This window comes from Chiloscyllium punctatum, chromosome 1 (genome assembly GCF_047496795.1).
Source record: "Chiloscyllium punctatum isolate Juve2018m chromosome 1, sChiPun1.3, whole genome shotgun sequence".
NCBI classification, from domain to species: domain Eukaryota; kingdom Metazoa; phylum Chordata; class Chondrichthyes; order Orectolobiformes; family Hemiscylliidae; genus Chiloscyllium; species Chiloscyllium punctatum.
The window spans coordinates 34,460,453-34,481,331 of record NC_092739.1 but is presented as its reverse complement, the minus strand read 5'-3'; the positions used below and the strand labels follow the sequence as shown (position 1 = coordinate 34,481,331).

At 39.7% G+C, this 20,879-nt stretch overlaps 1 protein-coding gene across 4 annotated transcripts; it reads left to right on the top strand.

The window, feature by feature from the left end:
- Positions 1-1,534: 1,534 nt before the first annotated feature.
- On the top strand, positions 1,535-18,687 carry mad2l1 (MAD2 mitotic arrest deficient-like 1 (yeast)). Of its 4 annotated transcripts, none has more exons than XM_072590065.1 (5): positions 1,535-1,702; positions 7,373-7,519; positions 9,051-9,171; positions 14,985-15,088; positions 18,237-18,687. In XM_072590065.1, the coding sequence occupies exons 1-5, from the start codon at positions 1,630-1,632 to the stop codon at positions 18,389-18,391; spliced, it is 600 nt and encodes a 199-aa protein (XP_072446166.1). In that variant the 5' UTR covers positions 1,535-1,629; the 3' UTR covers positions 18,392-18,687. The 4 variants fall into 4 exon arrangements, with proteins under 4 accessions (XP_072446166.1, XP_072445986.1, XP_072446250.1 ...); XM_072589885.1 differs by having other exon boundaries at positions 18,219-18,687; XM_072590149.1 differs by having other exon boundaries at positions 1,540-1,636; positions 18,219-18,687.
- The last annotated feature ends 2,192 nt before the right edge of the window (positions 18,688-20,879 follow it).

The following is a 20,879-nucleotide window of genomic DNA, read 5'->3' as shown; positions in this document are numbered from 1 at the left end:
TTAAATATGGACTGCTTCAGTTTCAGATGAAAACTGACCTTATACTGGAGGTGAGGTCATTGATGAAGCAGCAGAAGGGTCACGCACACTACTCAGAGGAACTCTGGCACTGATATGCTACAACTGCTCCTTTCTAGATTCTTGGGCTATATAGGGAGCAAGAAGTAACCTTTCCAATCATGGTAGATGACACCTTTACAAAACTCTCAGACAGAAAGAGAATGGAGATAAAACATTGCCTACTTTTCTACCAGGACCATAGTGCAACAAACCATAGGGAATATAAAAGTAGGTATGTAAATACACAGGTACTAGAACAAAGTTAGAAATAGTCAACCATTTTAGCTAAGGAATGATATAGTGGTACTGGAGGTAGTCCTGAGAAGGTTCACTAGGCTGATATGATGCATTTGGTGCCCCTTGATTTTCAGCAATGGTAATTTCCCCCCAGCCCCACCCCACCCCCCACCCTCCTATTTATCTCTCAGTCCTCTTCCACCTCCAATTCTCGATAAAGGGCTTATGCCTGAAATGTCGACTCTCCTGCTCCTCAGATGCTGCCTGACCAGCTGTGCTTTTCCATTGCCACACTTTTCAATTCTGACTCTCCGGCATCTGCAGTCCTCACTTTCTCCTGATACCATGTACAGAGAGACTATCTTATGACCCTTTCAGGTTCTCTAAGAATTTTATATGCTTCAATAAACTCACTTCTCATTCTTCTATAGTCTAACAAGTCTAAAAGTGTGGTACTAGAAAAGTACAGCTGGTCAGGCAACATCTGGGGAGCAGGACAGTCAACATTTTGAGCACGAGCTCTTCATCAGGAATGACAGGGATGAGGAAGAATTTATTCTCTCAAAGGGTAGTGAATCTGTGGAATATTTCAGCACAGGAGGCTGTTGAGATTGAGACAAACACCTTTTTAATCATTAAGAGAATCAAGGGATATGGAGAAATAGGCAGGAAAGTGGAGCTGAAAAATATCAAATCTGCACTGAATTCATTGCTTGGCAAAACAGACTCGATGAGCTAAATGTCTCACTTCTGTCCTATTTCTTATGGCCTCTTAAAGATGTAATTTCAATCCCTGGTCTGTCCCAGCAGGGCCTTGCAGTGTAGCTCAGAAAGGATGTATTGCACAATTTTGGCTTTTCACTTTGGAAGCCTACTGAGGCGGAATGTCCTGTCCACAGAGGAAATGGGGGGGCCATAGCAATCCCCTGAGAATGAGGATCAGGAACATTGGCTGAAACAAACATCAGTGAGACCATGCTACCTATTGTAAGGTGCAAGATGCCAGTTAGTATCTATCTGAATTAAACTAAAATCCCTTGGATGCTAAAAATCACAAATAAAAACAGGTGTTGGAGAAACTGAGCAGCTTCTGCAAGAAAAGAGATCAACAAGATTGCAGTACGCTAGAACTCAGAATCCAGCGTTACGGACCCGGGAGGTCACGTGTTGGCGGGAAGGGGGCGGGGCAATTCCAACTGCGGCCCCAGCGTTGGGTAACCAAGTGCGCAGGCGCTGCCGGGCGGAGCGAGCGAGCGAGCTGTGAAGAGGGGTGGTCGTGGAGCCAGCTATTTCCGCACAGGCGCAGTGGGGCCGCGCGGAGTTTTGAAATCGATGGCGGGTAAAGTGGCGGCGCGAGAAGGGATCACCCTGAAAGGGAGCGCGAGCATCGTGTCTGAGTTCTTCAGTGAGTTACCGGGGTAACCGGGACAGGACCGGGGAGGAGGGGGAAGGCCCTGGCTTTGAACCCCCCCTCAGACACAGGATCCCCCTGGGCCCGGGGTCATGCAGTGTGGGGCGGGATGGCGGTGCCTCAGCCAATTGCATCCTCACTCCTTTCCTCGGCCCTGGTTAATGTTGGTTAAAGAATGTATGATGAGTCTGAGCTTCCCCATCGCTTAACTGCGCGACTGTCGTCCTCCCCACTCCCGAGTTCCCTTTATAATTCTCGGCAAAAACTAAACGAGGTGCAAAGCAATACTTGTGCTAAATGCTATTGAAATATCAAGCCACAAAGCATTTACAGGCAACAGGTTGTTTTGGAGCCGTAGTAGGTAAACGCTGCAAGCTAGTTTTTATGATCAAGCTGTGATGCTAGGTTGTCTGCACAGGGCGTTGTTTTCAAAAGTAGACGTTTTGGTTATGAATGTGGTTTATGTCTCATATAACTTAAGTAATTATCTGTTAAAGTTTTTGCACGCTTACTGACAGACCCAACTCATAAGATAAGCATGATTGGCAAAACAACACTAATTGTAGTTATCTAGTAATATTGGATAACTTTAATCTAGGTTATAGACTGTACAAATCTTATCACTAATACTGACAGATGAATCGTTGCAACGTGTGCTAGGTTTTTTAAAAAGACTATTGAGGAATGGTTGTCCAAGATTTGAAGCTACTTGGATGCTGCCTGAACTGTGCTCTTCCAGCACCACTAATCCAGAATCTGGTTTCCAGCATCTGCAGTCATTGTTTTTACCCTGTCCAAGATTTGGTACTGTGCAGTCAGACGAGGTTGATTTAATATGGTGTAATTGTTCTGAAAGCTAAAATAGCTCTGGTCTCCTCAGTTTACAGATGGGGGCGCAACATGTGCAAATGTGTTTGTACTGTGATTTTATTTTCCAGTGCTGTAGAGAATTAAAAAGTCATACAGCGTGGAAACAGACTCTTTAGCAAACTTACCTGCACCAACCAGATACCTCAATCTGACCCTAGTCCATTTGCTGCATATCCTGCTAAACCTGTCCTATTACTTGCCTTTTAAATGTTGTAATTCTACCTGCCTCCACTACTTCCACTGGGTGCTTCTTCCATACACTCCCCACCCTCTCTGAAAAGTTACCTCTCAGGTTCTCAAAATCTTTCCCCTCTCAACTTAAAATTATGCCCTTTAGTTTTGGACACCCCCAAACAAGGAGAAAGAGTTTGTCTATTCACCCTATCCATGCCCCTCATGATTTTATAAACCCCTATAATGTGACCCCTGAGTCTGTAACTCTCTGGGGGAGAAAGCCCTGGCCGATTCAGCCTGTCCCTATAACTGGAGCCCTCCAGTCCTGACAATATCCTTGTCAATCTTTTTTTACACCTTCTCCAATTTAACAACTTGGGAGGTAATGGCCTAGTGGTATGATCCTTCAATTGTTAATCCAGAAACCCAGACAATGTTCTGGGGATCCGGGTTTGAATCCTGCCATGGCAGAGGTTGGAATTTGAATTCAATTTAAAAATCTGGCATTAAGAGAATGAAATATTGCTGAATGAATAGTTTAGAAGTCAGGCTAAAATGCTGTCTCAGTACCAAATGTAATACTCTGATCGATCCTGGGCTGGATTTGTTGCCCTCGAGTTTTATCTTTTCTGTGTCCATGTTGATCTATTTTCAATTAGCAGAAAAACCTATTTGGTTCGCTAATGTCCTTTAGGGGAGGAAAGTGCCTCCTTACCTGGTCTGGCCTACATGTGACTCCAGGGCCACAGCGATGTGATTGACTCTTAACTGCAATTAGGGTGAGCAATAAATGCTGGCCTAGCCATAGACACCTTCACCCCGTGAGCGAATTTAAAAATAGAATTCTTCCTATAGAAGGGTGATGAGAATTGTATGCAGTATTCTAAAAGTGGCCTCACCAATGTCCTGTACAGCCACAACACTTATTCTTCCAGTATTGAAAAACTTTATTGAAAATCAACTACAAATGAGAATTGCAGGTTGAGAGGGATGTACTGTCAACATATTAAAAATATACCCAGTCTGACATAGAAGAAATAAAGCTCAAAGGTAACAAATCTAACCCAGATTTGATCACATTATTACATTTGGAGTTGAGACAGTGTTCTAGTCTGACTTCTGAACTATTCATTCAGTGCTAATACTTAACAGTTGTCTCTATAATGCTGCCCCTCTGAGATTTTTATACTTCCTGTTGTGCCATCTTTGAAAATGGCTACTGCTTTCTGTTGCTTGCAAATGATCTTAACTTATTATTTGCACACAGAAGCTCTTTACACGGCCAAAAAGTATCATTTGAACAATTTGCACCCTTGTAATTAATCTTGAGGGGTCCTTTTATTGTCGAGAAAAGTGACTCTAATGTGAGAATTCTTTTATTAGTTTGCAAAGTGAAGTACTCCACTCTGAAAACCGGTATGGAATCTAAAGAAAGGAAACTACAAAGATATTAGGGTTGAGCTAACTGTAATTGCTTACCATACATGATGGTGACTAGGTAATGGGTAATATTAAAGGTACAAATTAATGCATTCCACCTCTCAGGAACCAAAAGAAAGCTCAACCATTGCTAACAAAGCAAGTTAAGGATAGTATTTAAATCCAAAGAGGAATGTAAGAAGTTGCTAGAAAATGTAGCAAATCTAAGGTTTGGGAGGATTTTAAAATTCTACAAAGGAGGACCTAGAGATTGATTTTTAAAGGGTAGAGGGGGAGTAATAGAATGAGTAAAAATACAAGCATCAAATAAGCTTTTACAATATGACTATCTAAAATGTGAAAAGGATTAGTAAGGGCAAATGTACGCTACTGACAGTCTGAGATGGGGAATGACAAACAAGGAAATAGCAGAGAAATTAAGCAACTACAGAAATTGCTGGAGAAGCTCAGCGGGTCGAGCAGCATCTGTGGGAAGAAAGCAGAGTTAATGTTTTGAGTCTGGTGACTCCACAGAGCATGCTGTTCATGAGCTTCTCTAGCAATTTTTAATTGCAGACCTCTAGCATCTACAGCTCTCTGTTGCTTAACTGAAAAAAAACAACTACTTTAGTTCTAACTTTATAGAAGAAAGAACAAATAAGTTCATAGAAATATTAGAAAAGCTATTCACAATTTATATCACTTGCCATGATGTTGCTTGTGACTTTTTATAGGCCATTGCAATGCTGTTTAGTCATATGTTGCAACCAGCTAACAAACTATATAAAAATATTAAAATAATATAGCAGTGGCCCAAATTAAGAGTGTAGAAATCGGGTTATGTTTCAAGGGTGTTAGGTTTAAACTTAAATTTTTTTTGTGTATTTCACAATATTGGTCCATTCAGTTACACATTTATCTTTTAAGTCAGGAGGTTTGTGGGCTTAAGCACAAAACTTGACGACTTAATCCAAATTGCACTACACCAATACCATACAGACATTTACTGCGTGGCCCAACTATTCCAATCAGGGTTGGAAATCCTATTTCCATCCCCGTTCATTTTAAAATTTACCTGCTTATCTTTAATATAGAGATCTAAAGATTCCTAGCCATTTGCGTCCTGTATGAATCTGTCCAAACATCTGTGCACCCAGCAGTAAGGAAAATAATAATTAAAAACCACACCTCCTGGTGTAGCATCACTGCCATGGTCTGGTATCTAAGTGTCCAGCAATACAGCTTACCACTGACAGCTTCTGTAATAAGATAAGGATGCATGTACCTGGTGTGTGAATAAGTGTTTAGGGTAATTGGGGTCACTGGGTTGTCAATTCTTAGGGAAGTGTCTTGGCTGACAGATGGGAGGGGACATCAGGTCTGGGATTAAGATTGTAAAGGAGGTTTGAATATGGCTCACCAGATGGGAGTGTGGTTTGGGGATGTCAGATTGCAGAAGCGGACAGCATGTGGCTTTCAGAGGTGTGAGATTGGCGGGAGGAAAAGGAAGCTGCATCTTAAATTCGGGTCAGTGAGAGTACGTATTTTGTTCCAGCAGGATTGCAGAGCGGTATACAATGTAGTGTGGGGTAGTGGTGCAGTGGGAACTTAAGGGTGTTCAGTAGTAGTTTAAGTGGAAATTACATTTTTAATCTTCTTTTGCTCCCAAGTTGGGATCCTCCAAATTCTCCCCTTTTAAATGGGCCGTTCAGAGGGCTCCAGACATGGGAATTGCCCTAAAGAAGTTTCGTTTCCTCAGCAATTTCCACAGTCAGAGGATTCCACGTGGTCCTGATCAGCAACTCCGGTTTACACCATTCCAATAACTTGGGCTATTTGAATGTCTGAGCCTCCACTCCTTTAAACTAATTTAAGTGAAGCTTATCGATCCTACATTTGTGGAAAAGATGTAAGGTGTTATCCTGACTCATTTCCCTAGCCATAGTTATCGTCACAAAACAATTAACTGACCTTCGTTTTATCACATCTTAAAACATTATTTACAAAACTGCTGCCTTTGGGTGGAAAGACACAGCACTTCACAGTACTTTATTGTATCTGCTTTTCAGTGTTTCCGAGATTTGATAAGTTACTGTTTAAATGGCAGTATTACTTTCTTTAGCCTTGGTTCAATGAAACTACCCTTTATCTCTGGGTTGTATCCAACTAAAACTGCTGACTTGTTATGACGATAGCCTTTCTTCATTACACAGAAGACACAGCACACAAACCGTCCATTAGGCCTTACAGCTCTTAGTATTTATGCTGAAGTTAAGATTCCTGTCACCCATGTTTTCTTTGTCCCTTGTACTTAACTAGCTTAAGTGTTCCAATCGTTTCACGTAGCAGTTTGGACGTTCTAACTATTGTATGCGGAAAAAATATTTCTTTTAAAATTCCAGGTTGTGTGTTAATGTCTTTATGCTTTTGCAACATGAATCACCTTTACATCTTTTTCTTTCCCCCGTCCTAACACTACTTTTCCTTGGCAGAAGTGGCTCAGTGGTTAGCACTGCTGCCTCATTGTGTCAGGGATCCAGAATAGATTCCAGCCTCTGGCAACTGCCTGTGTGGAGTTGGAATCTCTTCCCTATGTCAGTGCACGTTTCCTCCGGGTGCTCCACTTTCCACAATCCAATGATGTGCTGGTTAGGTGGATTGGCCATGCGGAATGCAGGATTATAGGGTTAGAGTAGGGAGCTGGGTTTGGGTGTGATGCTCTTTGGACAGTCGGTGTGGACTCAATGGGCCAAATGGCCTGCTGCCACACTGTTTAGAATCTATGATTCTTAAAAAAACTGTTTCCAAGTGAAACTGACAGTTCAGATATGCATTTTAATCTGTGTTGTGTTTGAAATTTGTTTAGACTTTGCTCTCTATTTACCTAGTGCCCAGTGGCCTTGGGATAACCTGCTGTACTATCAGTCTGGTCTGATACTATAGCCAACTGTACTGTTAGTCATCTTCACTCTTGTTTAATTATCACTTTTACGATTCCTAGTTAAGGGAAAAATGTTTTCAGTCACTTGTAGTGTATTCTGTGCAAAAATATTGTGACATCTGTCAGGGAATGCATTTTTGGATTTAATTTCAATAATTGTATTACAGTAATATTGTAAACAGTAATATTGTTTATTAACCTGAACTAGAACATCTATTTTGTTTTCAGTAAATACATTGTCAATCAATGTTTTGTTCTAGATTATGGGATCAATAGCATTTTGTACCAACGTGGAATCTATCCACCAGAATCTTTCACACGTGTACAGAAGTATGGCCTTACAATGCTTGTTACAACAGATCCCATCCTCAACAACTACTTAAAGAATGTGGTTGGCCAGCTAAAAGGTATTGATTTGTTTGATTTCAATTTCACTTTGCATAATTTTGAGCATTTGATATTTGTAAAACTTTTTCACGAGTAGACCAGCTCTGGTATATAGTCATAAATATCAATTTTAAAATTATCTTGACCTTTTTAATTTTGGTAGTCATTGGTAAAATAGTTTTGGGAGGCTGTTCTCCACATTCTGGCTTCACTGAATAGCGTTGACCTGAAGCCAGTTGGACACTCTACCTCCTGAGTCTGGGTTATGAATTAATTCCATGCTCCCAGAGATTCTTTGTGCAGCACTGTTGGCGCTGGTGTCTTTCAGAATATATGTCAACCCAAGGTCCATGCTTCCCCCTCATGAAAGGTTCCAAAACGCTATTTTGAAACAGCAGAAGAGTTGTCTTTGTCCTAGCCAATGAAAAGAACCAGATGGTAGTGCATTTTACTGGCTCTTTGCATGTTACAATAGTGCATATGTCTGGTGCTGATAGATGTAAAGGAGTTAACAAGAGGAAAGGAGATTGACTGAGTGAAGCATCAAATAATCTGAAGAATGTTTGTTTGTTTTCTGGGATGGCACGGTTAAGGGAAGATTTGACTAGTATTGGCTCATACTCCTAGTTTAGAAGAATGGTAGGTGATTTAATTGTAGTTAAAGATTCTGAAGGGATTGCCTGTCCAGCTGCTAAATTTTGAAACTAGAGGGTAATCTGGTTTTTTTTCACTTGGAGTTGTGAATCCTTGGAATTCTCCATTATGAAGAGCAGAGGTATTCAGTTGTAACTTGTATTCAAGGCTGAGATTTAATAGGTATTTGATCTTGAAATGTGAAAATCTGAGGATCAAGCAAGAAAACGGAATTGACTTGAAAATCCACCCTGATTTTTCCTGAATGTTGAAGCAGGCTCAAATATGTATGACTGCTCCCTATTTGATATGTCATAAAAGCTGGAGAAACTCTGGTCTGGTAACATCTGTGCAATGAGAAAGTGTGTTAATGTTTGGAGTGAAGTATGTGTCTTCAGGGTGGTTCTGAAGGCAAGTCATGTCAAGTCCAACTTTTTTTTTCTCTCTCCACAGATGCCATGTGTATCTCCGTCACTTATGCTTTTACTTCCAATTTCTGGCATTTGCCCTTTTTTTCCTCTGTGTTCTTATCTTTCTATCATCTTTTTAAAATTTCTTGTGAAATAAGTGATGTAGCAGATGTTTGGACTGGAGATAATGCAAAATAAGTTTAAGCTAGTGTTAGCGAAAACACAATAATTTGGCAGATGGCCTAAGATTAGAAATCTGCCAATCTGATGAGGAAGGCATTTCCCTTTAGCAATGGCAAATATTTAAATCACAAAAGACGTGCTATAATCATAGAAATTATTTATTCAGCTTGAGGTCTAAAAATTTCAGGTTTTCTTTCAGCAATGGATGCAATTCCGTATTGTATTTCAATCAGAGGTTGTATTGAATTAATTGTGTATTCAAAAGATTTGGCTCAATTACTGCTTTCTCCTTTAGTGTTTAATTTCAATGTTTTTATGTTTTCAGATTGGTTATGTAACCATTTTGTTCAAAGGCTGGTGGTGGTCATCAACAGCATCGAAACTAATGAGGTACTGGAAAGATGGCAGTTTGACATTGAGTGTGACAAAACCATGACTGATAACAGGTAAGTAACCCTGAGAAGTATTGATTTTTGAGACTGCGTACATGCTAATCAAACAACATGCACAACTCAAACACCATGTTTAAAATTGCTATCTCTAGAATCACTTTTTTTCAATTCAATAGTAATAGATTTATCTAGACCCTAGTCAATGTCATTTTGAGAAAGACTAGCTGATTGGATTCTTCATAATTGCTTTGCTTTTCTTTTTACTTTTTGTATAATGCACCCCTCAAATACACACCGATTGACTTGATCCAAGTATGATCTGTAAACTGACTTCTGAAGGACCTAGCAGAATAGTTGTAATACTTTGTCAGGCAATTATGCATAGAAGTGGCAGGCATATAAAAGCAGTGACATTTCTTGAATGTGTTGCTGTGTGGTGTCACTTTAATATTGAAATCACAATAAATACAGCACCAGGGATCTGGGTTCCATTCCACACTTGGATGCCTGAGTCCACAGGGGTTTCCACTAGGTGCTGCGGTTACTTCCCCCAGTCCAAAAATGTGCATGTTAAATGGATTGGCCATGCTAAATTGCCTTGATGTTCTGGGATGTGTAGATTATGTGTATTAGCTGTGGGAATTGCAGGGATACAGGGAAAGGATAGGAATAGGGTGCTCTTTGGAGCGTCAGTCTGGACTTGTTGGCTGAATTGCATGTTTCCATACTGGATTCTATGAAATTAATCAGTTATAATTTTCCTCTTGTTTAAAGTTCCGTCTGCCTTCATTTGTCTACTGCTGGGGAATAAAAATGTCAAATTGCCTTAATCCTTCTAGACTTTAGAGCTGCGCTCTCATTAGACAGATGGCTGGTGGTGGTTTAACTTGAATACAAAAGTTACGAAGAAGAGGCCTCCATGGTAGCCTCAGCTGGTGTGGGAATTCAACCCATGTTATTGGTGTTGTTCTGCATCGCAAACTAGCCATACAGTTAACTGAGCTAATCAACCCCTGCTGGGAATTATAATCTTGTTTGATTCTGTCTAATAAATCGCCAGGATGAGCCCTGAAAGATGATGACGACAAATATGCAAGAACAGATTGTTGAATTACTCAGAAAAATGAAGAACACCCAAGTTGTCAATGAGCAATGAACTAATAATTCAAAGATTTTGCATGTATAATTGTACTCACTAGGAATTGTATTTAAATAGTGCCTTTCAAATACTAAAGATCTTCACATCTAATGATTATAATTTTCAAATGCAGTAACTACTGCAATGTAGGAAGTGTGACAACCAGCTTGCACAAAGAGACTTCCCGTGAACAGCAATGAGATAAATGACCAGATAATCTGTTTGTCTCATGCAGTAATAAATATTAGCAGGGATGCTGGGCGATTTCCCTACTCTTCAAAATAGCAGTGGTATCCTTATTACTCATATAATGAGACATAGGAGGACTTGGTGGAATACTTCAGTTCGAAGTCAGACCCTCTGATTGTATAACACTCTTGTCAGCCTGAACTTTACTTCAAAAACTGGTGTTGAAAGTTGAACTTCAGCCACCACTTTCTCCCTTCAAGTTGACAGGTTACTAACTGAGCCACAGCTGATACCACGGAGTAACTTCTATATCCACATCTTACCCATGTGATGCTGTGAAAATTAGCTATTTGTAGCTATGTTAGCTACATTACCAGTCAGAAAGATGGTGCCATGCCATACCATAAGGTGCAGAAGCACCTGCCATTATTACTGTTTTTAATATTCTAACCTTCTTTCTATTCATTGCTGGATATTGTGCTTTATACACTGTGTTTTATACACTGGCCTGAATCTTGCGGTAATAGCAAAGCTGTTAACATCTGCCGTCAACTTCACGGACATGGTAACAACTTTGGAAGTTCAATCATATACAAGCTGGCATGGAAATCCAGAAGCTGCTTTCATAGAATCTGTACACATCTATATGGTGCGCTGCCCATTCACTGCCAGCTCCCTTGCAATTGTGAATTCGTAAAAACTCCATCTTAACTCTATTTTTAAATATAACTCGGAAAAGGCTGCACTTAGTGAGGGAGCCTGTGTCTTTTGAGATCATAAAGAACACCATCATGATTTCTGCCAGAGACTTACTGGCCCGAAGTAAGTTAATTTTATATTTGAGGTATCTGATTTCTTGAATGGTGAGAAATAGTACATATTTTTAAAAGCATTTTTTTCTAAAACATCTGCTTTCTATGATTTAATTAGATGGTAGCTATAATAGCCATTTAAAGTGATGGGACTTCAGTATTTTTATCTTTCTGGTTTGTTGTGTAAACACCAGCAAAGATTAGATTAGATTAGATTTACAGTGTGGAAACAGGCCCTTCGGCCCAACAAGTCCACACCGACCCACCGAAGCGCAGCCCACCCATTCCCCTACATTTACCCCTTACCTAACACTACGGGCAATTTAGCATGGCCAATTCACCTGACCCTGCACGTCTTTTGGGCTGTGGGAGGAAACCCCCGCAGACACGGGGAGAACGTGCAAACTCCACACAGTCAGTCGCCTGAGGCGGGAACTGAACCCGGGTCTCTGACGCTGTGAGGCAGCATTGCTAGCCACCGTGCCGCCCACAAAGATGGGTAACAACACAGTCGCTCCTGCTGCACACCAGGATGTCCCCTTAATTTGGTGTCAGATTTAAACTACAATGGAGAAGTGTGGAATTCACACTGCAGAGATCATTGATATGGATATAGGTACAGAAGTAGGCCATTCGGCCCCTTAAGCCTGTTCTGCCATTTAATGAGATCATGGCTGGTCTGTGTCCTAAAGCTATCTACCTCTGGCTCATATACCTAATACATTTTTTTATTGTTAAACAAAAATAAATCTCAGATTTAAAATTATCAACTGGTCTAGCATCAACTACCATTTGTGGAAGGGAATTCTGAACCTCTCAATCTTTGTGTGTAGAACTGCTTCTTAACATCTCTCCTGTGAATGGTCTGGCCTGAATCCTCAGACTATGCCCTTTGAGTAGTGGCGAGCATGCTTACTTGGTCCTGATCGGCACAATTCAGGCCATTGTTTGTAGTGAAAAGCTAATAATTTATCAAGTTGTTTTGGTTAATTGCTGGTGGTTAATTATGTGTAATTGTTTCAATTCAGAATCATGTATTAATCTTCGTGACTAAAATCTGACAATTCTGTGCAAAATTTTGGTTTTAGAATTAATTGCTTTTAGCAAGGGTTGTACTTCACAAGATGTGGGAAAGCAAATAAGTTAGTCTGAAAAAGTTGTAAATTTGTTAAATTGTTTATTTTTGGTTGACAGCTTTAGTGTGGTAATTCCTCCCTGAACAGTTGGTAGAAGTTAAAATAATTTCTACTCTACAGTTTCTCTCAGCTTTTGTAACACAGGAATCGCCAGTCTAGTTATATTATTCTGCATCAAATTTGGCACCTTTTTGTTGGAAAAACTATTGATTCAGTTTTGTCAGACTTCTTTCATATGCCCCATTTCATGAAATGGTGCCTTGGCATTAGGAGCCACCACTGTCACTTTGCCTCTAGAATTCAGCTCGTGTTTAGACCAAGACTGCAATGAGAGCTGGAAATGTTGCTTCAACCAATTTGTGCACTGTAACTACCATAGAACTACACTTGATTTTTAGATCCATTTGTAATAATTTACATTTTTATAATCGAAGGAAAAAGGTGGTTTATCAGTTTTCAATATTTTTGTCAAAACTGTGTTCTTGACTCTGAAATCAGTGTTTGTTTTTAAAGACTTGCAAGTATATTTTGACGGCTTGACTTAAAAAACAGTTTGGCTCAGTACCTTGAAATTAGAAAGTTATGGGTTCAAGACCCACTACTGCAGTTGAAGCAATCCTTCAGTAATAAACTGAATAGTCATCCTAAAGTAATGTTTTCATTTTAGAAATGACTGATCTTTCTGTTTGCAATGGATTTTCTTTCTTTTTAAAGAGCATGATGTTACTCTGGTGCAATGAAAAACAAATACTAGAAATGCTCAAGGTTGGCTACATTTAATGTTTCAGGCTAATTTCATATAGGATCATCAATCTGAAATGTTTGAACTTTGAGATATTATGACTAAATTATTAATGTCTGAAACAAAAATAAGAATGATAGAACCCAACTATCTCAGCAGCACCCATACAGGAAGAGGCACAGTTCATGCTTCATGTATCATTCATTTCTGCAATTGTTGCTGACTGCCTTCTCAATTTGTATTGTTTATACTAATTAATCTGCAAGTTTCCATATAACCATGTTACTGACTATTGTACTTACCTATTATTGTATAATGTATGGACGAGCAAAAGCCTGTCAAGATCACAGTTGGGGTTTGTGTACTTCATGCTTCTTGCTTGTGATGATATATAGAATTGCTTTGTAATAACTCAGCAACATCCCTAGAAGGATGTTTGATCAAGAATCAATTTTGAAACTGTGGGTCAGAAGGGCTAGTACATCCTGATTAACCACAATTCCCTTCACAGTCCAGTTGTTATTGAAACAGTTTCAGGAATTTGCTTCCATTACCCTAACCATTATTGCATTAATTACCACTTTGTGGAGGTGCTTGACAACTTTGATCCTAAATATGTGCTTAACAGGGATTGGGCTCATGTTCTTTCATTCTGTTCTCAGTTTAGTTTCCAATTTTACTGTATGTTTATTACCATGTGTATTTCTGAGGTGATTTCCTAGGTTCTACAAGGCTATAAAACCAGTGTGACTGGGGACAGAAAGAGAAGCCATTGCTGGAGATGTATTGTCTCTTCCATTCCTAATTGTCCTAAGCAACATAGGAGATATGGCAAAAGTTAGACTGAGCATAACCAGGATAATAGATATTGCCATTACAAGTGATGTTATTTGTGACTTCAGTTGTGCTGTGATGAAGGGTGGTAGCCAAGCTCAAGGGCTAGAAGTCTGAACACATGAGTTTGAGGCTGAACTCAGGACTGAGTACTGCTACTTTGTGCAGAAGTGATTGAGAGACAGTTGTAAGTGGTATCAATCTTTGCAAGGAAGTTATTGACTTTGTGAAAAACGAGAGAAAATATGACAACTATATAAACTTGCATTTAAGATCAAGAGCACCAAAGATTCAGAAATTAGTACAGAGGAAAGTGAAAGACTAGTAAATATAGGAAAGCTGGAAAAAGTGCCCATATAAGAGGAAAAATAAATGCCTCCAGAATGAGGCTGGTGAACCATTTGGATTTGCAATTTTAGTGTTTGTGCCACAGACAAGGCAATCACAACAACTTTTGATCCCCGAGATGATAAATCACTGGGAGCTACTTTTCTGCCAATCTATGGCCAGATTATACAAATGTGAGTCCAATTTCCTAAATAGTCAGTAGCTTCCAGTAGGCATGCTCTGTGTTTTATTAATCAAGAGTAAACTCCTAGAAGTACAACAATAGATGTTAGTTGAAATGGGGGAGGATTTGAGAAGAAGAATTGTTTGAAGACACAATGTTTTTGTGTTGTGTATGGTATGTTACACTTCAGTAACAGCTTTGATACTGGCATCTGCATTTTATTTCTAACATTAGGACTTGGTTTGATGTTAGGACTTGAGCTTAAATAGTACCAGCTACTATTCAGCATTTTAGGCAATGATACAGGAACATAGTGTTTATATTGAGACACGTAGGAAGCAGAAGAGTCTTGGCTTTAGGTTAATCCCATCAGTATTCCTAATTTAAGATTTACAGTGCTTATGAAGTTGTTTCTTTACTTTTCAATTTTGACAAAAGGCCAGAAATATTGATACTAAATGTCATTCGCCAATAAAATGCTTTCACTGTAATTGTCTCATTGCAGCCAACCAAGGGAGAAATCTGAGAAAGCAATTCAAGATGAAATTCGGTCTGTCATTAGACAGATAACTGCTACGGTGACATTCTTGCCTTTACTTGACACTGCCTGTAAGTGAACACTTTTATAAGAGTTGAAATGTCACCAGTAATTTTTATTTTTGTTCCCTCCTTGCTGTTTTACATCGCACCATTACATACACAGAAACAACCAACCTGGTTCTAGATGACTCCAAAGTCACATTTACTCCCCCAGAGATGCCTGCTTGATGTCCTGAGACCCATCCTTATTGTTTGCTTCTCCTTTCTTCTTCCTCTCCAAACAGCTGAGTCACTGAGTAATACGGCAGATTTGGTTTTGGTTGCATTCCTAAGTAACCATCCCACTAGTCAAATCCAAAATAGAAAACAGATTTTTGGGCAAGATGGCCTTAGACGACTTTGCTCTGGCTTCCTCATTCTCTTGGATTGTGTGATGGTCTCCCGTTCCCCTTCTGCCTACATGGATCAATTGCCAAGTTTCACATTAACTGACTACAGTTGAGTCATTTGTTATGCCACAGACTTGGTTTTGGCTGCATTTTCTAAGGAATCATCACTCATCTCAATTTTGTCATGTTAAAGTTGAAGCTTTGACTTTTTTTGGGGGGGGATTACTATGTGGTTTTCGTTATAATTGGATGTTTAGAGGTTATTCATAATGAAGACATAATATACAATGCACACTCCATCAATTGTGGTTATGTATAAAGTTGAAAGAGGCTTAAATAGCTTGCTGATCACAATCTGAGTTAACGCAAGATCTATTGAAGCTCTAATGCTGGTCAGATTGTACCTTGAATCCTGTCTCGGTCAGTCAAACGTGGATATCTTCGTAGTATCTAGGAAATAGTTCAAATGACAAGCCATGAACTGTCGCAACATGAAAGCAAAATGCTGCATTTGCTCAAAAGTTGATAAAAATGATCTTGTTGAAAATAGTCGGCAGGTCTGGTAGAATCCTTTGGAGAGAAAGTTAATTTTTTCTGTAACTGTTTTATCTTGTGAGAATCCCTACTTTCATAAGATCTGTGTAATTTGCACTTTGTTAGGAAGAATAAAATTTTCTAATAAATATTTTCTAAGTGGGGAAAGGCTTTCGAAGTCTGAAGTACAAAAGTACTTTGGAGTCCTCATTCAGGATTCTCTTAAGGTTAACATGCAGGTTCAGTTGGCAGTTAGGAAGACAAATGCAGTGTAAGCATTCTTTTCAAGAGGGTTCAAGTATAAGAGCAGAAATGTACTACTGAGGCTTTTTAGGGCTCTGGTCTATTCCAATGCATTCGGAATATTCTGAGCAGTTTTGGGCCCCATATCTAAGAAAGGATGTGCAGAAGTTTAAAGGGAGTCCAGAGGAACTTCCCAAGAATGATTCTGGGGATGAAAATCTTGTTATGAGGAGCAGTTGAGGACTCTGGGTCTGTACTCGCTGGAGTTTAGAAGGACGGGTGAGGGGATCTGATTTCAACTTCCAGAATATCGAGACTCCTGAATAGAGTGGGCATGGAGAAAATATCATCACCACTAATAGGAGAGACGAGGGCAGCCTCCGATGAGAGAATCCTTCAGAATTGCGATGAAGAGGAACTTCTTCAGTCAGAGGGGTGGCTGAGCTATGGAATTCATTGCTGCAGAGGACTATGGAGGCCAAGTCATCGATTAATTGTATTTAAGACAGAAATAGATTCTTGATAAGCAAATCAAGAGTTATAGGGAGAAAGCAGCAGAATGGAATTGAGAAACAGATCAGCCATGCTCAAATACTAGATGTGATGGCCATATGGCCTCACTTCTGCTTCTATGTGTCATGGTCTAATGGTGACAGAGTAAAGGGATTTTGTGCATCTGAATGTTCTTGCAATCTTATACGATAATGCACAGTATGGAAAACAAATTTGGAAAATTGCTCCACATCCAATTATGGTGTTAGGATGCTAAATGCTTTTAGTCATTATTTGAAATGGGTGTGTACATTGATTCCAAAGATTTATTCTCTATTGTTCAATCTCTATTAAAACAAAAACTGATATGGTTCCCCATGGTAGGCTATTGCACAAATAGGGAGGCTTGGGAGCAAGGGTGATTTAACGGTTTGGATCAGAAATTGGCTAGCTTAAAGAAGACCGGGTGGTGGTTAATGGGAAATATTCATCCTGGAGTTCAGTTATTAGTTGTGTACTGCAAGGATCTGTTTTGGGTCCACTGTTGTTTGTCATTTTATATAAATAACCTGGATGAGGACATAGAAGGATGGGTTAGTAAATTTGCAGATGACGCTAAGCTCGGTAGAGTTATGGATAGTGACGAAGGATGACGTTGATAATCTGCAGAGCTGGGCTTAGAGGTGGAAAATGGAGTTTATTGTGGAAAAGTAAGGTGATTCACTTGGAAGGAGTAACAGGAATGCAGGGTACTGGGCTAATAGTAGTATTCTTGGTGGTGTAGATGAGCAGAAAGATCTGTGCCCAGCTACATAGATCCTTGAAAGTTGCCACCCATGTTGATAGGATTGTTAAGAAGGCTTTTATTGGTAGAGGGATTGAGTTTCGGAGCCACGAAGTCATGCTACAGAGTACAAAACTCTGGTGTGGCCATATTAGGAATATTGCGTACAGTTCTGGTCACTGCATTATAGGAAGGTTGTGGAAGGTTTCGAAAGGGTTCAGAGGACATTTATGAGGGTGTTGCCTGGTATGGAGGGGAAGGTCTTATGAGAAAAGGTTGAGGGACTTGAGGCAGTTTTGGTTAGAAGGTTGAGAAGTGACTTAATGGAGACATAATCTAATCAGAGGATTAGATAGATTGGACAGTGACAGCCTTTTCTTCAGATGGTGATGGCTACCCCAAGGGGACATAGCTTTAAATTGAGGGGTGATAGATATAGGACAGATGTCAGAGGTAGTTTTTTTTAAACTCCGTAGTAGGGGTGTGGAATGCACTGTCTGCGACAGTAGTAGACTCGCCACTTTACGGGCATTTACATGGTCATTGGATTGGCGTATGGATAGGAATGGAACAATGTACGATAGATTGACTTTAGATTGGTTCCACAGGTCAGTGCAACATCGAGGGTTGAAGGGCCTGTACTGCACTGTCATGTTCTATGTTCTATTGTACTGGAGACCTTTTTAGTACCTTTTTTTTTGGATGGCTGAATGGTTTTCATGTTTGTTTGTCTTTGCCAATTAAATTTTCTTTCCAGGTTCTTTTGATCTTCTAGTATACACAGACAAAGACCTGGAAGTACCAGAAAAGTGGGAAGAATCAGGGCCGCAGTTCATTAACAACTCTGAAGAAGTTCGCCTGAGATCTTTTACTACGACCATACACAAAGTAAATAGTATGGTTGCGTACAAAAAAATTGATTCTTTTTAAAACACAACATATGTATAGCGCAGTTAGACTTGTATATAAACTCTGCTTGTACAAATTTGTTTCACTGTCAGCTTACGGACACTGAAGACTAACACAATGTTCATAGTATGTTTGTCTGTATTGTCTACTTATTGTTGAACTGAAGAATCCCTTTTTAAATTTTGCTTTTCCTGATGTATAATTCAAAAAACATTTCAACGCATTGTTGAGATTTTAGTATTTGCAGTATTAGTTTAAATTTACAGACTGTAAACCTGATTGTTTTTTTAATGTGAATAAAATCACTGACTAAATAAGCTTTTTTCTTAATAAGGGAATGATCTGAATATTAGCTTTAGAGAGTAAAATATTTAATCTCTTCTCCGGCACATTCCAAGTAGAGCTTGGTGAGCTTTTCAACTTACAAACTGATAACTTATTGCAATTTCAGATATTTTCCTTTACTACACAATCTAGTTATCCTTTTGTCCTTAATGTATTTGTAAAAACCCTTTGGATTCTCCTTAACTCTATTTGCCAAAGCTATCTCATGTCCCCTTTTTGCCCTTCTGATTTCCCTCTTAAAGTATACTCCTACTGCCTTAATTGTCTTCTGAGGATTCACTTCATCTATTGTCTATACCTGACATATGCTTCCTCCTTTTTCTTAACCAAACCCTCAATTTATCTAGTCATCCAGCATTCCCTGTACCTATCAGCCTTTCCTTTCAAACTCTCATGCACTTGATTTGAGTTTTTTGAAGAAGTAAAGAAGAGGATTGACAGCAGAATGGTAGATGTGATCTATATGGACTTCAGTAAGGCATTCTACAAGGTTCACCATTGGAGATTGGTTAACAAAATTAGATCTCATGGAATATAGGGAGAACTAGCCATTTGGATACAGAACTGGCTTGTAGGTAGAAGACAGAAGGTGGTGGTGGATGGCTGTTTATCAGACTGAAGGCCTGTGACCAGTGGTGTATCACAAGGATTGGTGCTGGCTCCACTACGTTTTGTATTTTTATATAGAGTCATAGAGACGTACAGAATGGAAATGGACCTTTCGGTCCAACCCATCCATGCCGACCAGATATCCCAACCCAATCTAGTCCTACCTGCCAGCACCTGGCCCATATCTCTCCAAACCCTTCCTATTCATATACTCATCCAAATGCCTTTTAAATGTTGCAGTTGGACCAGCCTCCACCACTTCCTCTGGCAGCTCATTCCATACACGTATCATCCTTTGTGTGAAAATATTGCCCTTTAGGTCTCTCTTATATCTTTCCCCTCTCACCCTAAACCTATGCCCTCTAGTTCTGGACTCCCTGCCCCCAGGGAAACGACTTTGTCTATTATCCTATCCATGCCACTCATGATTTTATAAACCTGTATAAGGTCACCCCTCAGCTCAGACGCTCCAGGGAAAACAGCCCTAGTCTGTTTAGCCTCTCCCTATATAGCTCAAATCCTCCAACCCTGGCAACATCCTTGTCAATCTTTTCTGAATCCTTTCAAGTTTCACAACATCTTTCCAATAGGAAGGAGACCAGAATTGCATGCAATTGGTTGTGAGCCTAAGGGGTATAGTTCGTAAGTTTGCAGATGACACCAGAATTGGAGGGATGATGGACAGCAAAGAAGGTTATCTAATTACAATGGGATCTTGATCAGATTGGCCAATGGGCTGGCAGATGGAGTTTAATTTAGATAAATGTGAGGTGCTGCATTTTGGGCAAGAAAATCTTAGCAGACTTATGCACTTAATGGTAAGGTCCTAGGGAGTGTTGCTGAACAAAGAGACCTTGGGGTGCAGGTTCGTAGCTCATTGAAAGTGGAGTCGCAGGTAGATAAGATAGTGAAGACGGAAAGCATACTAAGCGCCTTTATTGGTCAGAGTATTGGGTACAGGAGTTGGGAGGTCATGTTGCGGTTGTGCAGCACATTGGCTAGGCCAGTGTTGGAATATTGTGTGCAATTCTGGTCTAATTCCTATCGGAAAGATGTTGTGAAACTTGAAAAGGTTTGTTGAAAACAGACCATGTTGAAAGATATACATGAATTTCTTATGGGTGTTTGATCAGATACAGCAAAAGAGAATCGTTCTTAGAAATGAATACATATTTTAGTTGATCAAAATTCTAAAATTTATTAGCAATTGTTTTGCAGCTGCAGATAGATGAAAAAATCTGAAAGTTGTTATCGCACTTACACACCCTCCAGCAACTGCACAGCAGAGGGGGCATGGTAAGTGCTGATCAGTCTGTACATGCACTGACATCTCCTTCTGATTCTGCAGTGCGTGAACCTCAGCTGGCAAAAAGCATTAGAGGGGACACATCTAAAATGGTACTTCAATTGATTTCAGCAATTGTGCGTGTAAAGGTCTTGAATTTGCAATACCTGCTCATTTAGTCATGTATTAAATATGCCAAAAAATGTTTGAGCCGGTGTAATTAAGAAGTGTAATTAAGAAGTGTATTCTTAATGCGTGACATGTCGTGTA

Coding starts and splice junctions, on each gene's coding strand:
- mad2l1 (XM_072589885.1), top strand. CDS start 1,630: ATGGCGGGTAAAGTGGCGGCGCGAGAAGGGATCACCCTGAAAGGGAGC. Junction 1,703..7,372: donor CATCGTGTCTGAGTTCTTCA/GTGAGTTACCGG, acceptor GTTTTGTTCTAG/ATTATGGGATCAATAGCATT. Junction 7,520..9,050: donor TGTGGTTGGCCAGCTAAAAG/GTATTGATTTGT, acceptor TTATGTTTTCAG/ATTGGTTATGTAACCATTTT.